This window comes from Blennius ocellaris, assembly GCF_963422515.1.
Source record: "Blennius ocellaris genome assembly, chromosome: 17".
Classification (NCBI taxonomy): Eukaryota; Metazoa; Chordata; class Actinopteri; order Blenniiformes; family Blenniidae; genus Blennius; species Blennius ocellaris.
Genome location: NC_137666.1, coordinates 12274329 through 12290234, shown reverse-complemented (window position 1 = coordinate 12290234; position 15906 = coordinate 12274329). Strand labels below are relative to the sequence as shown.

General features: G+C 42.9%; 1 protein-coding gene across 2 annotated transcripts in view; it reads right to left on the bottom strand.

Moving 5' to 3' along the window:
- meis2a (Meis homeobox 2a) overlaps positions 1 to 15647 on the bottom strand; it is a 79253-nt gene extending 63606 nt beyond the window's left edge. For both annotated transcript variants that reach the window (XM_080513115.1, XM_080513116.1), the window contains exons 1-6: positions 15427 to 15647; positions 13825 to 13966; positions 13465 to 13515; positions 13018 to 13068; positions 12396 to 12545; positions 3942 to 4056 (exon numbers count right to left, since the gene is read on the bottom strand). In XM_080513115.1, the coding sequence (XP_080369241.1) occupies positions 3942 to 4056; positions 12396 to 12545; positions 13018 to 13068; positions 13465 to 13515; positions 13825 to 13966; positions 15427 to 15626 (709 nt within the window). In that variant the 5' untranslated portion in view covers positions 15627 to 15647. The remainder of the gene's footprint in view (positions 1 to 3941; positions 4057 to 12395; positions 12546 to 13017; positions 13069 to 13464; positions 13516 to 13824; positions 13967 to 15426) is intronic.
- Positions 15648 to 15906: the final 259 nt, after the last annotated feature.

The following is a 15906-nucleotide window of genomic DNA, read 5'->3' as shown; positions in this document are numbered from 1 at the left end:
CAACCACAAAGACCTTGCTGAGTGGGGCCCCAAGCCAGGGCCAAGGGAGCTCACCACACTCCCTACACACACAGAGACGCACACAAATGTACCACAACACCATCAAGCTCTGCATGCTCCCTTGGAGCCGAACACTCAAACTCTCCCTCTCTTCTTCCCTTTCTCTCCATCTCTGCCTCTCTCGGCCTCTCTGGGGAGTCTGTCTATCCGCAGAGCGTGGGGATTGTTCAATTGCTGAGAAAATGTACAAACTGCTTTCTCCTCTCTTCTGTTGAGCCTTTTCCATCTACAGTAGAATCTGGGAATTGTACAGAAAGCCCCTTTGCTCGGCACTCAAGATGTCAACGTGGATTTGGTCTTCATGCATAGCTAATAATTACAAGTATGGACTGGGGCTGGGATGTGCACACACACACTCTCAGACTCACACATACACTGAGGGGGGAAAGGCATTACCTACCATGCTGAATCAGTGTAGGGGATTTACACTTCATGACTGAATGCATTTGACTTTACTGTGTTTGGCGTGGGCAAACGTGCAAAGTATTTCATCACACTGCTCCATCACACTTTGGGTGCTTAACATATTAGAGACACCTGCTTGGAAACTGGCGCAGTCTTAAAGCACGTACATTCATCAAGTTTAACTCCCTGCAACTGATGTCTCTGATGTTTCTAGATAAGCTTGGAGGAGCTCCAAAGTACTGTTAATCAAAATGATGTGCATGCCGAGCCAATGAAGTTATTGTGTGTTACCTTCAGAACCGTCTCCCCTTCACTGGTGTTTGTTTATCAAGCAGGAACATAGGGAGTCACTTTCTAAAAGTCGATAAGTGAGGGCACAGAATTTAACCTCGGGTGTGATAATTCACAGTATCTATGTTGGGACATAATTTCAAAGAAAAGTAAAAATGAGGGAAAGCCAAGTCTGCTACGAGTGAGGATTTAGGGAATGATGCAGATCCCAGTGGTGCAACAAGACTTTAGCGGGAATCTTTACTGACAACTATGAACATGCTCCACCTTGGTTTAATGCATGACAGTAAATTATTCTGCAGGAGGGATAACACATATTTGCACCCTTGTAAAATGTTTTTTTTTGCACATTTATGATTTTTTCCATTTCCTCCCACAGTCCAAAAGCATGCATTGAGGTTAATTGGTGGCTTTAATTTGGATAAAGCAGTAAACGGGGGGGGGGGGGGGGGGAGTTTAATCCTTACTTTAATATTTTGTGAGATATAACTCTGAGTCATACATTAAATACAGGAATGCTTAGGAATCTGTTTTTCAGGTAAATGCTTTTCAAGCCATGGGCACAAATAAAACGTGCCCCTCAAGGTGGAGGGATGACAGGGGAAAGTTTATGTTTTTCTTGGCAGCTGAAACCAAAATGCCCCATCGGTTTCACATACTCTTTCACTCTCTCCTCCTCCTCCCTCACTCTCAGCCATCTATTCTGTCTTCCTCAGCTGATCCACATTGTCACCCCTTTTAACAGGGGCCAAGCTGTTAAAGACCCCATTACTGAAGTGAAGCGCACATTTCACGTTTTCTCTGTGGACTCCAGAGTGAGGACTACAAATTTTATGTTGAAATGTATTGAGATACGAGGCGAGTTCATGCGTGGAGTGGAGTGGAGAGGAGGAGTGGAGGGAAAGGTGGAGAGGTTGGAGAGGGAAGGCTCAGTCAGAATGGAAGGGCCAGAGTCGGGAGTCAGCGAGCGCTTCAAGCGTTAACGTAATTGCAAGAATGTGAAAAATGAGGCGGCGGGGCTCCCGAGCGAAGCGAAAGGTCAGAGCATGCCTCACACAAAACAACTGGCTAGAGGACGGCCTCATTAGACCATTAAATCAGCTGCCCTTGGTCTCTTTCCCTTTTTTTTTTTCTCGCTTCCTCCTTTTTTCTGCCGTGCCTACTTTTTCACCTTTTCTACTCTTTCACCTCTGTAGATCTGTGGCTCCTGCTTCACCTTCGTTTAAATCTCTGCCTCTCGTTCGAAGTTGCTTGTTTTGTTTCGCACCACGAAACGTCTGAGCTGGTGAATCTTTCATTTAGCGCGCTTCAGTGCAGGTCGCGCTCTGGCCCTGATTTAGTCTGGGTCTATCTTGGCCCATTGCATGGTGCCGTACCGTAACTGTCTTTGGCCTGCATCGATCCGCTGTTACTGGATACGGTGGGGAAAGGAGTCGATAAGTGCTCTGTGGATTACAGGTCACTTGTACTTATGTGTGTAAGATAATCAATAGGCAGTGCATTTCTTTCTCCCACCGCCCCCCCCTCCCCCCTCCCCCCTCCGCTGCTTTTCATCTCCCGTACTACATGCATTTGCAAAGAAGAGTGCAAAAACTACTGTACTCTTTTCTAATCAGCCTTAATACTGGGTCTTTGACTAATATTAATATTTTTCCGACAAATTTTATATTTAACTTGTTGAACTCTATCTGATATTTCCTTTTTTCATTTTAAATCACAGGTAATATCCTACATTTAACAATGCAGGCCCTCTGTGTGAGCCCAGTCATCTGCTTTGCTGAAGGGTCCTTGAACAACAGAGAGTGTATGTGTCAAAGGAGAAACCGAATGGATTCCTCATCAGTAGTCATATGACTATTAACCATTCTATCTTTATATTTTACTGTGTGGAAGATTCATCTTGTTTTACCACAGCTTAGTTATCATCATCGCTCTCTCTCTCTCTCTCTCTCTCTCTCTCTCTCTCTCTCTCTCTCTCTCTCTCTCTCTCTCTCTCTCTCTCTCTCCTTCCAACTAGTCCTGACACAGCCAACCACAAAAGGCTCCTGTAACCCCGAGTCTGTGGTCAGTAATGGTTGAGAAGCTCCAGCTCCTGCCTGAGGGAGGAGGAGCTAATTTGACCTACCCCACAATGGACCACACATCCCATCAATATGTTTGATCGCCTATTGGCAAAACGAAAGCTTTGAACAGACACAATGAGTTTAGCTCGGTGAGTGAGCTGGTATAAGTGTTGTATGCAGACAGTGTGATGAAATTTTATGAAAAACTCTGGACACTGCCAGAGGGCACACACAGATACACAGAGAGAAGAAGCACACACACACACATACACTGCCGCTAGTGAATGGAGATCTTGGGTGCATTCAAAACAAGTGGAAGATGAGGGGGAAAAAAAGGTTGGGAGCTCATCGTCTGATTTCAAAGTTCAAATAGAATATGTAAATCATAAAAAAAATCTCAAAATTACAGAGATGTGAGATTTAAATTGATCATCTCCAATAACATGCGGCTTTGACAATTTACATGTCAAAAGTGATGTAGATGATGACGACAATACAATAGAGATAGCCGTGACTTAAATTCAAATGCATTTTTTGAAAAATGCTTTATGACTGTTTGGCAGGTCATGTCCTACATAACATAAGACTCAGTGAGACATAATTAAAGGCTGTTGTGCAGTTAAAGTTAATATGGTTTAAATTGAAGCAAGAACTGGCAGAAATAGACAATTAATCACCGGCTTTTGTTCAGCTCTCTAAATAGCAACATTTTGGAAACGTGGGTATATTACAGCGGCTGTGGTTTGTATTTGTGTGCGAGTGTAATGATGGATAAGCGTGTTCATTTTTAGGTGTGACTGTGTTTACATGGACGCCAGTCAAAAAACAGGATAATCCAAAGTGCAAAAGGAAGGACTGGGACATGTGTAAAGAGAGATGTGCCATCTACTCACAATAGATCTCACATTTGACGGCATTAAAGTGAAGTGTTGGCAACTCTATCCATGTGTGTTGATTTATATGTCCTGTATGGACGTATGCCTGTCCTGCATGGAACCACGCATGTTTGTGTGTTACTGCTTGAGTGCACATGTACACCCATGTGTGTATATGTGTCTGTATGTGTGTGTGTGTGTTTGTGTGAGTAAGTGTGAATGTGCTCCCATTTCTGTGCTGGCTCACCTTGTTCACTGCTGTTGTCGCCGCTCTGTGAAGCGTGTCCCCCGCTGGAGGGCCCCGGTGTGCCGGCTGAGTGTGTGGAGGTGGCGTCATCGTGGTCTCTCCAGGAAGCTGGGTTCTGAGGTTTGAAAAGGGAGAAAGCGAGCGTGGGATCCATCCATCCATCCGTGCATCCAACCACATTCCCCGTCCAAACCACAAACCAGGAGGAGAGAGAGCAGGAAGGGGAGGAGGAGGTGGAGGAAAAGAGGGTAGAGAAGGAGAAACACAGAAAAAGAGAGAGAAAGAGAGATCATATGAGTATGCTGGAAATGTGACAGTGACATCTGTAGGAGTCTACAAGCTTTGTAGAGCAGGTCCTTGACCTGCTTAAATTTTTCTGGCAGGACAAAAATCCGCCATTACTAATTCCACAGCAAGTTAGCAAACAATCAATTGGTGTTGGTGACAAGCCAACACACTGTAATCAAAGAGTTTCATTAATGCATGAAAGAGATACACAGCGCTTTAAATGTAGCGTTTGATTCTTAACATTGCAAGTAAAGTCCTTGTAATTGTCTAAACACATACGGCAGAGCACAGCAGAGTTCATTCATCCCATAACCAATTGAAACTTCCGTGTCAAGTGTGAAATATCGAGGTAAAAAGTCCAAACAGACCACAGCCGCCATTAATCATTACCACTGTCAGAAATGAAAATAAGATATGACAGTGATTCTCCTGCTAATCTGCCAAAAATGTGTCCACGCCCACAGTGACATACACACACGCCCACAGAGGCTTGCAGGAATACTCTTACACACACATGCTAATGACATAATAGAGCCAGAAGTATAAACACACATGCACGCACACTCACTTTTATATATACAAAGACAAGCTTTAAAAAAAAGTGTTAAATCTCGGCGGGCTAACTTCAAAGAAATGGCCATAAACAAATTCATAGCTTTTAAGGGGCCTTTCTTCTCTCCTGCAGCTCTTTTTTTCTCCTCCTCCTCCTCCGCCTCCTTCTCTTTTTCCTGGTCATTCCCACTGCCCTGTCAGTGCACACGGGGAAACAGGATTTTCTACTGTACAGGAAAGGCTTTATCAGTGCCACATGAAGTCAGGCTAGAGGTGGAATTTCCTCTGCCATTCAGGCGATACAGGGACGGCCTGATCACGTCATTTACTACACCTCTGCACCACCGTATACACACTTTGAACAGCTTCTCAGAGACAGAGCTGATACGGCTTCCTTGCTCACGCGAACCCTCACTCGTTTTTCCCAATTTACCGTGTCACCTGAGCATGATGACAAAATCTTGGCAGACGTGAGCCCTGCGTTGTCTGGGGCCCAAGAGAAGCAGCCCCTTGAGCAGAGCCCAAGCCAAACAAACAGAGGCCTGCACCAAGGCTTCCCACAAACCTCAGCCCACTTCTCAGTTCCCGCTATGTGTTTTTTTTCCTCCCTCAAACACACATAAACACATCTACATACATACGAAAGCGTGGGGGGGTGGATGTACAAGCCAAACAATATTCCAAGAAATAGACCGGTTTTACCATTTTGTCCAACTTAGGCAGAGTTCCTGATGAACTTCTTTTCCCTCCGCTCCCGCCAAAGTGAGGCCTGCCTGCCTGCTATGGTGCCCCAGTCAGAGTGAGCTGTTCTCGCGGAGGACAGACAGGATAGAGCCCGGAGACTAATGGAGGTTTGGAGGGAAACGGAGGCTATAAGACGAGCTGCTGCCGAGCTCCCCTGGGCACGCAGTCCTGATGTGCTGCTGCTTGCTCTGCTGCGGAGGCGAGGCTGCTGCTTTGCCTGTGAGCGAGGCCCTTTTATCTGCTAAGTTTTTGGGGGAAGGCGGGCTGTTTTCTCAAACAGCTTGGAGCTGAAAACAGCAGACAGAAACACACAAGACCCTTCAGACCCTGCGCTCCACTCAAGGCCCTCTCAGCGTCAGCTGTTCACCGGATGGCAATCAGATAAAGAGCTCGGAGAATTACCGAGAAGAGGGGTAAGAAGACAGGGTGAACAATAGCCCATGCGTGGGTTTTAGCCCTCCAGAGTGAGTGGAGAGAAAAGTGTCCCCGCTCAGAGAGGGATGGATGATTGTGATGTGAGCCACTGATCAACACATGGTACACTTCATGGGAACGAGGTCTGTTGTTACAACAATCTTCTGTTAATCCTCAACACAGCACAGGCTGAGTGAAATCACTAATATGGGAAAAGCCCATCAACCATCTGAAAACAGTCTAATTTTGTCTTTGTCAAATTCATCAGAGAGAGAGGGAGAGAAGAAAGAGAGGTAAAAAAATAAAATAAAATCCCAGACTCCCAGAGTGCATAATGTATTTAAGCAGAGCTGAGCTCTGTGCTCTCAGAACAGGCTGTTGTTGTTCCAAGAGAAGAAAATGACTGGGTTCTACTTCCTCACAATGAGACACCCACTGCCGGCAAGACGCAAGACAGACCTGAAAAACTATGCCTGCTGCTCTCACACACACACGCTCGCCCTCTCATTCTACCTCTCTCGAACACTCTCCAGCCATGGACACAGCATGGTTTTTAATGCAACAGCGGAATCGATAGGACTTAATTTAGCTATCATTGCAGAGTAATGTGTCATTTTTAATGGTGCTGGCACTAAATTAAATTCAAAGACACCCCGGCTAATGGTGTTAAAGGGAATGATATTTTGCAATGATTTGCAACCCTGTGGATTTAATGGGCCTGTATGCAGGGATACAGATAAGGGTTTGTTAGTTTGGCTCGTATAGGACAAAAGTAGACTGCAGCACTACATATATTATAATAAAAAAATAATACAGTAGATACTTGGACTAGTGGGTATTCCGAGGAGGGCGCACACTGCTCTTTTGATACCTGTAAGATACTCCTCATTCATAACCATGACTGCAAAACAAGACAACGAATATCACAACAACAGTGTTAACTTTCCACGCTCAACAAGGCGACAAAAGCAACAGCCTTTCCTCCCCATGAATAATTTAGTGGGCCTCTCTGAGCAATGGAGGGTGCATCATCAGACACTGCAGTGCGCAACACAAACACACACACAACCATTTTGTCACAACCCCCATGGGTCTGATAAAGTTCAAACAAGTTGTAAAAAAAAAAATCATGTCACCCAAACAGTCTTCTTCAACCTACACAAGAAGTCCTGGAAATAAAATTGAGGAAGATGCAGAAGAGGAAAAAAGAGGGGGGAAAAAAAAAAAGACGCCTCGAGCCCATGTGACTATTCCCTAAAGCTGGGCATAATTAGGAGTCAAACACGGTTCACTCCATGCTCTGCACTAATTGTGTTAAAGAGCAGTGTTACCAGGAGGAGGAGGAGGAGGAGGAGAATGCTCGCAAGCAAATACACATACATGTGCAGGCGGGGACGCACACACAAACCAACACAATAGGACTAGATAGAGAATAAAATACAAAAGGAGCACGGTCTCTATGGGCAGCCTTTTCTATTTGCTGGGGTTAGCAACTGGCGGCTGATAATACAAGTTGTAATTAATATAAAAGCAGGAGACAATATGGGAAGGAAGACTTGTAGTGCAGCCAGGCCACAGGAGAGCTGGAGAATGCTGCCGCCTCCTTTGCTCCTGTCCCCTGTTTCTCATTTACAAACACCTGCCTGGCACAATCTCACTTCCCTCCCTGCACTCTGCCTACATCCCTAGGAATTTCAAATAAAATTGATTTAGCAGCATCATTGAATTTCCCTCAAATTCCCCTGAAACCTGGAGGGAAGTGAAGAAATGCGTTGGTGTAGTGTCAGAGTAAAGCTGGCTGTGAATGACTAGCCGTATGCGTGTGTGCATCACTGCGAGCAGCCGCTACAGGGATCCTGTGCTCAACATGCACAGAATCGCTGACACACCAGAAACACGGAGGATTGTAAATCATAAGGCGAGCTGACATTTCAAGACACATCTCGCCACATGGCACAAACAGACATAGAGAGAAACTCCTCGCACTTTTATTTGTTGGACTGAGCTCGTAATTATACACAGCCACTTTAGAAAAGAGTAGGTGCACCTCTATTGCACAGCTGAACGTTTACAACACCGCCAATTATCCACAATATAAAGACTCCTCAATTTCGCAGCTAATAATTCATCGCAACATGTTTTAACAGACAAGCACGATTGACTGATTGTATTTATGCCTCAAAACTTTCTCTGCGGCAAGAAAACGCTCTAATTCAAAGTTGTTCAGTCACATTAAATGTTCAAATGTGTCTTCAGTGAGAAGAGATTAAATCCTAAAAAAAATATGATTGCTATTGTGATTCATGGGTTTGGCTCACATCAAAATGACATATCCAAATAATGACAGGCAATATAAATCTCTCAAATCATCATAGATAACTCAGCTTTCATGATATCTAAATAATATATTTTATGATGTATTTAAGATTTAACATAACTGTATACATGATTTTACTCAGCTTTTAAAACCATCATATTCACAGTTAAACTTAACTGTCGATACTGGGAGCAGTGGGTTGCTGAAGTGCTTTCAAATGATTCTGTGAAATTATTTCTATATGTGCAGAATCTATGTGTTACATTTTATTATGCAAACATGGATTTTATGATCAAACATCACGGCTGTGCAGCCTTGCACTGTAGCCATTTACTCCACACATGCAGCAAAAGAAAGAAGAGTGTGGGAGATGCAACAAGTGAGCAGAGCCTCTGCACAGCCACAGGAGTGATGATTAGATATGCCTGCCAACGGTGCCATGCCTTTGAACACTAATCAAATAGGAAATGTAAGGCCAGACATCCCACCATCACAAAACAATTATGTGGCACAGACAGAGCGACCCAAGTCAACAATCCACTGTTCTCACGAGACCCAAACATAGCCAATCCCACAGGAAAACAAAGCTCAGAGACTGAGAACACCTCAAAAACGGGGAAATTCTATGGTCCAGCAGGCCAATTCCACCCGAGGCCTCGTTGTACTCAGAGAGCTGCATACGCACAACACCACACATAGTAACGTGCAGAAATAGGACGGGATATTACTTAGTGCCCATCTCTACAGATACACAGTAAATCACTGCACTGCCTCGAAAATGAACGATTGGATTACTTGATTCAACCTGTGACATCACGAAATCTGACCAATTGTCTACAGCAGCCTGAGCCCGTACAGGAGAAATTGATCTAAATGAAAATAGCTTGTTTCCCTTTTTCCCTCCTTCGAGCCATGCAGAGTGGAGATAAGCCACATCATAACTACTATAACTCCCTCAGGACAGCTCTCCAAAACAAAGCGCTGGGACCTGCAAATCCGACAGAATTTTCAGTAGAACAAATTGAGAACTGTGTAGAAATTCAGCAACAGATTCCACAGTATAATACATATGCATAGAGGAAATGAAAAAGCCCTCTGCTAATATGTAAGCTCGACTGAAGAAGCAGCACAATGGCACACGAAGACACAAAGGCTAATTCATTAGACAGATAATACTCAGACACTCTTAATTCTATTTGTCTCCCTAATTGGATGTAGCACAGAAGAGACAGAAATTTTATTCATTAATTAAAAGACAAGCAAGCAAACCATTGACAAGTACACACAGGCACACACACACACACCCCACATTTACAAAACTACACCGCTGTGTGTTTTCTCCCCCACATTCGCCTTGAAGTATACTACAGCATCCTTTTTTCCCCCTCCTCCTTTCTTTTAAATAGGATGGAGGTGATGTGAGGAGGGGGCAATGAGGTAGGAAACCTTGGGTGGGCTACGGGGTTGAAATAGTCACCGCGAGCGAATAAAGAAAATCAACAGTGTCAGCAAGGCCTCATCGTCATCTGCCTTTGCTATAATCCAATCATCCCTAAGACAATGCTGCATTCAAGTGTAAATAAAACTGGGCTTATTATGCTTCAGCGTCAGGTATGAGGAGGGGATTGGGGGGGGGGGGGGGGGGCAGGGGGAGAGGTGGATAAGGAAGGAGACACAGACATAAAAACAAGCTCAACGGCCTGCCTCCTTCTCCAGTGAAGAGCCTCATCATCTCCAGAAAAACCAACTTTCACCAAATGAGATGTAGCCCTGGGCTATATATTAAAAATGCATATCAAAGCAAAGAAAAATGGACGTGAGAGATTCAAACTAAATAAATTAGCATATCTAACTATCAAACCGCCTTCCTCTCCTCAATGAGACACGAGGACAGAAATGAATAATGAAACACAGCCAAACACAAGTGAATGAATAAAATAAGTCAATAGAAACAAGTAGAACAAAAATTGCTTTCCATCCAGCGGCACTGTTTTGTACCCGTGTGCTTTCTGGGTATTGTTTCCAGTATTTAAAACACTCATGAGGCATGTGAAGCTGCACTCTGTTCAATTAGACATGGAAATTACAGCTGAAGAAGTTAACTATTCATTACAAGGTTTTTTTAGATCATGCCTGCACTGTACGCCTTTTGCACTTCAATAGTTTCTCTTTACTTTCTGCAAATGGCATTTCCATTCCAGCATAATGAGGTGTACACATGTTCTCACATACTAAATTTTAATTTTATGAATAAAAAAAAAATATTAATCTAGGATATGTGTGTTTTCATGATGTACCACAATTATTGAAATTCCCTCTCAAGCAAACAAGAGGGGGAAAAAAAAAGAAAGATCAGATTTAGTGAATTTCAGTCCAGCAGTTAGGTATAATAAAAAGTTCATTGGTGCCACAGAAGAGAAATAAATCCCTCAAAAGTTAAATACCTAATGAGGTGGTCACTCCAAATGACTCTAAGATAAATAGCTTGTCATGTAACCTTCTTTGTTTATTGCTGCTGCTGGTTTGCTTTATTGGCATATTTAATTTTCTAATTATCAAAATATTTCTCACAAGTGGACTCATGACAAAGCTGGTGTCTGAGCACTGGAGGCACCAGTGGAAATTGGCTTGAGTATCAACCATCTGCCATGAAACTAAACAGGCTAGTTTATCTAATCTCTGCAATATAAACAACTGCATGCCTCATTTCTACACTTGTGTTTGAGGGCCACAATATTGTCGTTTTGTCCGCTTCTGAAGAAGAAGAAAAAAAACCCAGCCTCGGCATCCTCGCTCTTATTTAAATCTTCGCTCCACCTTGTGCAGCGCGCTGCGTGGCTCTGCAAAGGCGACGCGCTTTCAAAGGGAATCCACTGCTATTAGGCCAATGGCCAGACCCGACAGATGCAGCGCAGAGACTTTGCATAACACTTAAATCTGCTTTAATTCCTAATAGGCTTGGCCTTGTGCTGCGCAGATATTAACTAGTCACTTTGTTAAACTAGCCGCTCGTTTTCACCCCCACCAATACACGAGCTTTGTCACAGGCGCGCAAGACGCATGTAATTCACGGACATCAACTCAACGTCACATTGTCAGCGCCATCCCCACTGCGGGGGGAGAGTCTGTGTTTATTACGCCGAAAATACACAATTTAAAACAGGGAATCGATCTTCGAATTTAAAGCTACTGTACTTCAGGTGCATATAATTGAATTCAGCATTATGGAGCCTGCAGCCATAAAACGGGGAGCAGAGGAGAAATCAACTACAGAGCAAACCACACGGCAATCAATACAAAACAATTAAACACATTAACATCAACAGCAATGGAAGGCCTCCAGACGAACCATCATATGCCTTGTGAACTTGACATTGATGGTAAGCCTTTAGCTCTGAGATCTCTTTCAATAGGCTACCACTTTCTCCACCTCTGCAGCAAAATCCACAGCTTTACGCACAGGCCATATCCAGCTCCCACAGCCCCAAATATAAAGCCCCTTTCTTTTTAAATATTGGCCTAAAGCTAAAGCTTACCGCTGATACCCTGCTTTAACGTTAAACCTGCGTAACAGATAATTGCTTCACGTTTTTTCTTTTTTTTTTTGTTGTTTTTTTTTTTTTTACAGCTTGCAACTCTCAATAATGCAGGGCAGCGATTTGCGCACACACACACACACGCGCGCGTGTGCGCGTACCCTCTAATACACATTCACACCCACTCAAACTCCTGCCCACAAGCGAGCACGGACGCATTATGCACACATCACTGCCCCTAATCAAAAGACTAAAACAATAACTCAGTCTATTGTATCACATGTAGCTTTTGACCTTAGAACATCGATCGGCAGATTTTCCTTGCAGAACAGAGCATGCTCTATTCACTGGTGGCACACCAGGGTCACACACCGAGCAGAGACCAAGCGGCCCAAAAGTTGGCTTCAAGACAAACATCAAGTAATCTTATTACCTAGCGATAATATATTATGCATATGCACTGACTATGAAAAAGCTGCGCGTTCCGGTAATGTTTATCAGCAACAGGAGCGCGCACACACATACACACACTCACACACACGACCAAAACTCACTGCACGTCACAATTTATGAATAGAAAATCACAGAGCGCGTGTTACTTACATGATCTGCGAGGTTAGTCGACGATCCCGAGAGTTCTTCGTGATCTGACTTTGAGCTGCCATCCCGTTCATCAATAACTAGATCTATTGGCATTTTTCCTTTCAAACAACTGATGTACCGGTGGCAAAAATTGTCGCAGAGCTCGTGCACCTGGGGAAAAGGAAAAAAATACGTTTTCAAGATGTGGAAACGCTTCAGCCATATAGTCCAAGAATAACTCCAATTAAGGGGCATTATAGGCGGCGAGGAAACAATACTGAAATTGTTGCAGAGCTTATTATTCTCCTGAGACCGGAGCAACAAGTTGAACGACAAAAAAAATAAAAATAAACAGCATGCCGTAAAATGGCGAAATAATGAGCAGCTGGAACAAAATCCTCCGGATCAATAACAATGTGCAACATGGGCAGGGTGCCTCGAACACATTTTATGAAGAGTCACTTCAGTTGCATCAATAGTTTACCAAATAAGCATGCATATTCTATTGAATTGAACTGTGAGACTTTTTCTCAGTGCATTCACTAAATACTAAAACACGGTCCATAATGTCAGTTGTATTATATTCGAGATTTTTTTTTCAGCATGCCAAAGTTTTAAACACATATAGAAGTAGAAAATTCACCTTTTCTAATTCCAAGAGATGAAACCGTAATACTTGTATGGCTTGTATCATCTGAAAAAAAGGAGCAAAACAAAACAAAATTACACAAAGATCACATGGTTGATGTTCTTTGCATGTGTGCAAGATTTTGAAATAAATAAATGATAAGACTACAATGGAGTGAGCTGCAGCCAGTTCGACTATAACAGAAAGTTGTGCAGTATCTTACAGTCTAATAAGTGATTATTACACTGGTGATCTGGATCAGTTAGACGATAAACCTGCTCAATGACAGCAGCAAACGTGCTCACACAGCTCCATTTCCAAAGTGACCTGACATCCGTGCGGAAGTTTAAATCATATGTTCGCGTTTAGTGTGTGGACACTTCAGAGCACCGCCGGAGAGTAAAACCGCACCGACAAGGGAATAACTGAGACACTGAGAGACACAGAGAATGTGCTGCTTACCAAATTGTCCAACTCTGGATTTGATGAAAATAAAGGTTTTTCTGCTCGGACCTAAAATAACACACCAAATGTCAAAGTTAGTTTGGCATAAATAATATATATATTTTGCAGAATGTGTGTCTAATTTTATCATGGGATGCAACTTGATAAATATATTTTTTTTCTTTTTTAAAACAAATGAATCAACTCGTGCGTTAAGTGTAAAACTGTGCACCGGACGCACAGTTATATTCATGATATCAACAGCAAGTTTTATAGCGAGAAAAATATATATATATATTTATATATGCACATATTTTTTTTAATGGCTCAGTAGCTGCATCCACAATATGCTTTAATGTTGCAAAAAAAAAAAATGACCTGTTTGGCAAAGACTGCAATATCCTCATTGAAGGAGTCTGAAGAGCAGACATCGCCGCCTGCTACGCCGGGCTCCCTCGGAGTACACGTCGCCAACTCGCACTTCTCAAAAACCAATGCGAGCAGTGGGAATAAAGGGTGACTGCAAGAGGGGAAACACAGCCTGAATACAGCACCCACTACAAAAAATGTGCAACCAACCTGCATAACTATCGCCTTCCTGTACTTTCAATCCTTTATCGGTCTCATTCCAGTTAGAATATATGACACAAACACATTTCATAGTTTCACTTCTCTCCACTGTAAAGTTTTTACGCATTTATCCTACAACACGTGACAGCATTTAATATGAAGCAGAGAGCAACCTAAACGTTATCTCTGGTTTCAAATTTTCATTTTTTAGTAGCTGTTTTGAGTTGGGAGTAAGAAAACATACACATCTGGTATATTTCATTCCACGTTCCAGCGTTTTAGACTCAATGTGATATTAATGGACTAAGTTGAGACTGACATTTCTTGCAGTGCAAACAAAAAGCGGCTGAGAAAGACGACTAAACTGTAACAAAAAACAAAAACTCAGTCGTCTCATGTCACCTGAATTTTACAAATTAAAAACAGTCTCCAAAAAGAGCTCAGCAGGAATGTTTTGTCAGTTTTTACACTACAGACTGACGCATCGAGGACTTTATTTTCCATTGTATTTCCAAAGACCTGCACAAGTTAATAAAACTAATGGTATTTGAGCAATCACAATATGAGATGATCGCAAATAATAATTTTTGAAGGTGGAAATATAATTAAGAAAATTATTGCAAGTGACAACACGCGAAAACTTAATTTAAAAGACTGTCATTGGGTTATTCAGTTTCTCTCCGTTTGACGTGCGTCAGTGTACAAAATAAATAGTGTTAACTATTTCCCAGATGAAAACGTGAGACAATGAGATAGGGGAGATTAAGTCTACACTACATTCCATGATTATATCACTGGATTAGGGCACTTTCTGTGAATGTATTAAGTGATCAAATGCTGTAATCACATTTTTAGTTTTGCACTATCACTAACGACTTATTATAATCTCATAAAGGCATATTCAGAAAGTCACACCGTGCGTGGTAACGCGTTGTGTGCGTGTGTTAGTGTGTGTTACTGCAAAGGTTGTTCCAAAACACTGCAGAAGTTTTTGAATGCGTTCAAACGAGTCACAAATATTCTACACACTCGGTAGTATGGCGAGTTTAACAACAAGTTTGTAGTGTAGAAATATCTTTATCCTTCACAGAAACTTTCCGGGTTGGACTACGAGCGGCGTGTTTCTTATTTTACAGCTTGTATTTCGATCTTAAAGCTCTCTTACTTACTTGCAGGGTTGACGGCCCCTTGTACAGCGAGTGTAAAATTACACATCACCAAAAGTCCCCGAACTAAACAATGGAGCCCCCGAATGTGCGGTCAAAGTTGCACAAAACTGCGTATAAATTTAGCGCACGGAGAGAAAGTCCAAGAAAACAAAGTAAAAAAGAAAAGCTGGAAAACTTTGGGAATTAAAAAAAAATAAAAAAAATCACTGTGGGCGCTTATTTTAGTTGGTGCCAACCTTACCCATAAATTTGATCTTTATCCCTCTTTAAAACGTCGTTGACAGCAGAGCCCATGCTGGTGGGCATAACGTTCGGATGGGGCGCGTGGGCTCCGTAGTGCTGGCTGGTGTGCAGCGGCGGTCCGTGGTTCAGGTGGTGGACCTGGGGAAGCGGCCGTGGCGCGTGCGGGTCCACGTACATCGACGCCGACACTCCGTCCATCCCACCGTAATGGGCCAGCTCATCGTACTGGGGATACAAATTGAAGGAAAAGTCAGCGGACTTCCCGAGTACTTTTTTGTCTTAAATTTGAGAAAACCAATGTAGAAGGAAAAAGTAGAAAAAGAAAAAGAAAGCATGCCCGTCTCATTCTGAACGCATGCACGCAAAGGAGAAACTCGTGAGCTGCTCCTGTGAATACACGCGGCAAACATGGCAGACAAAAGTGTCATATAATATATTTGCGACTAGATATTGTCATTACCAAAAACATGATAAGTTT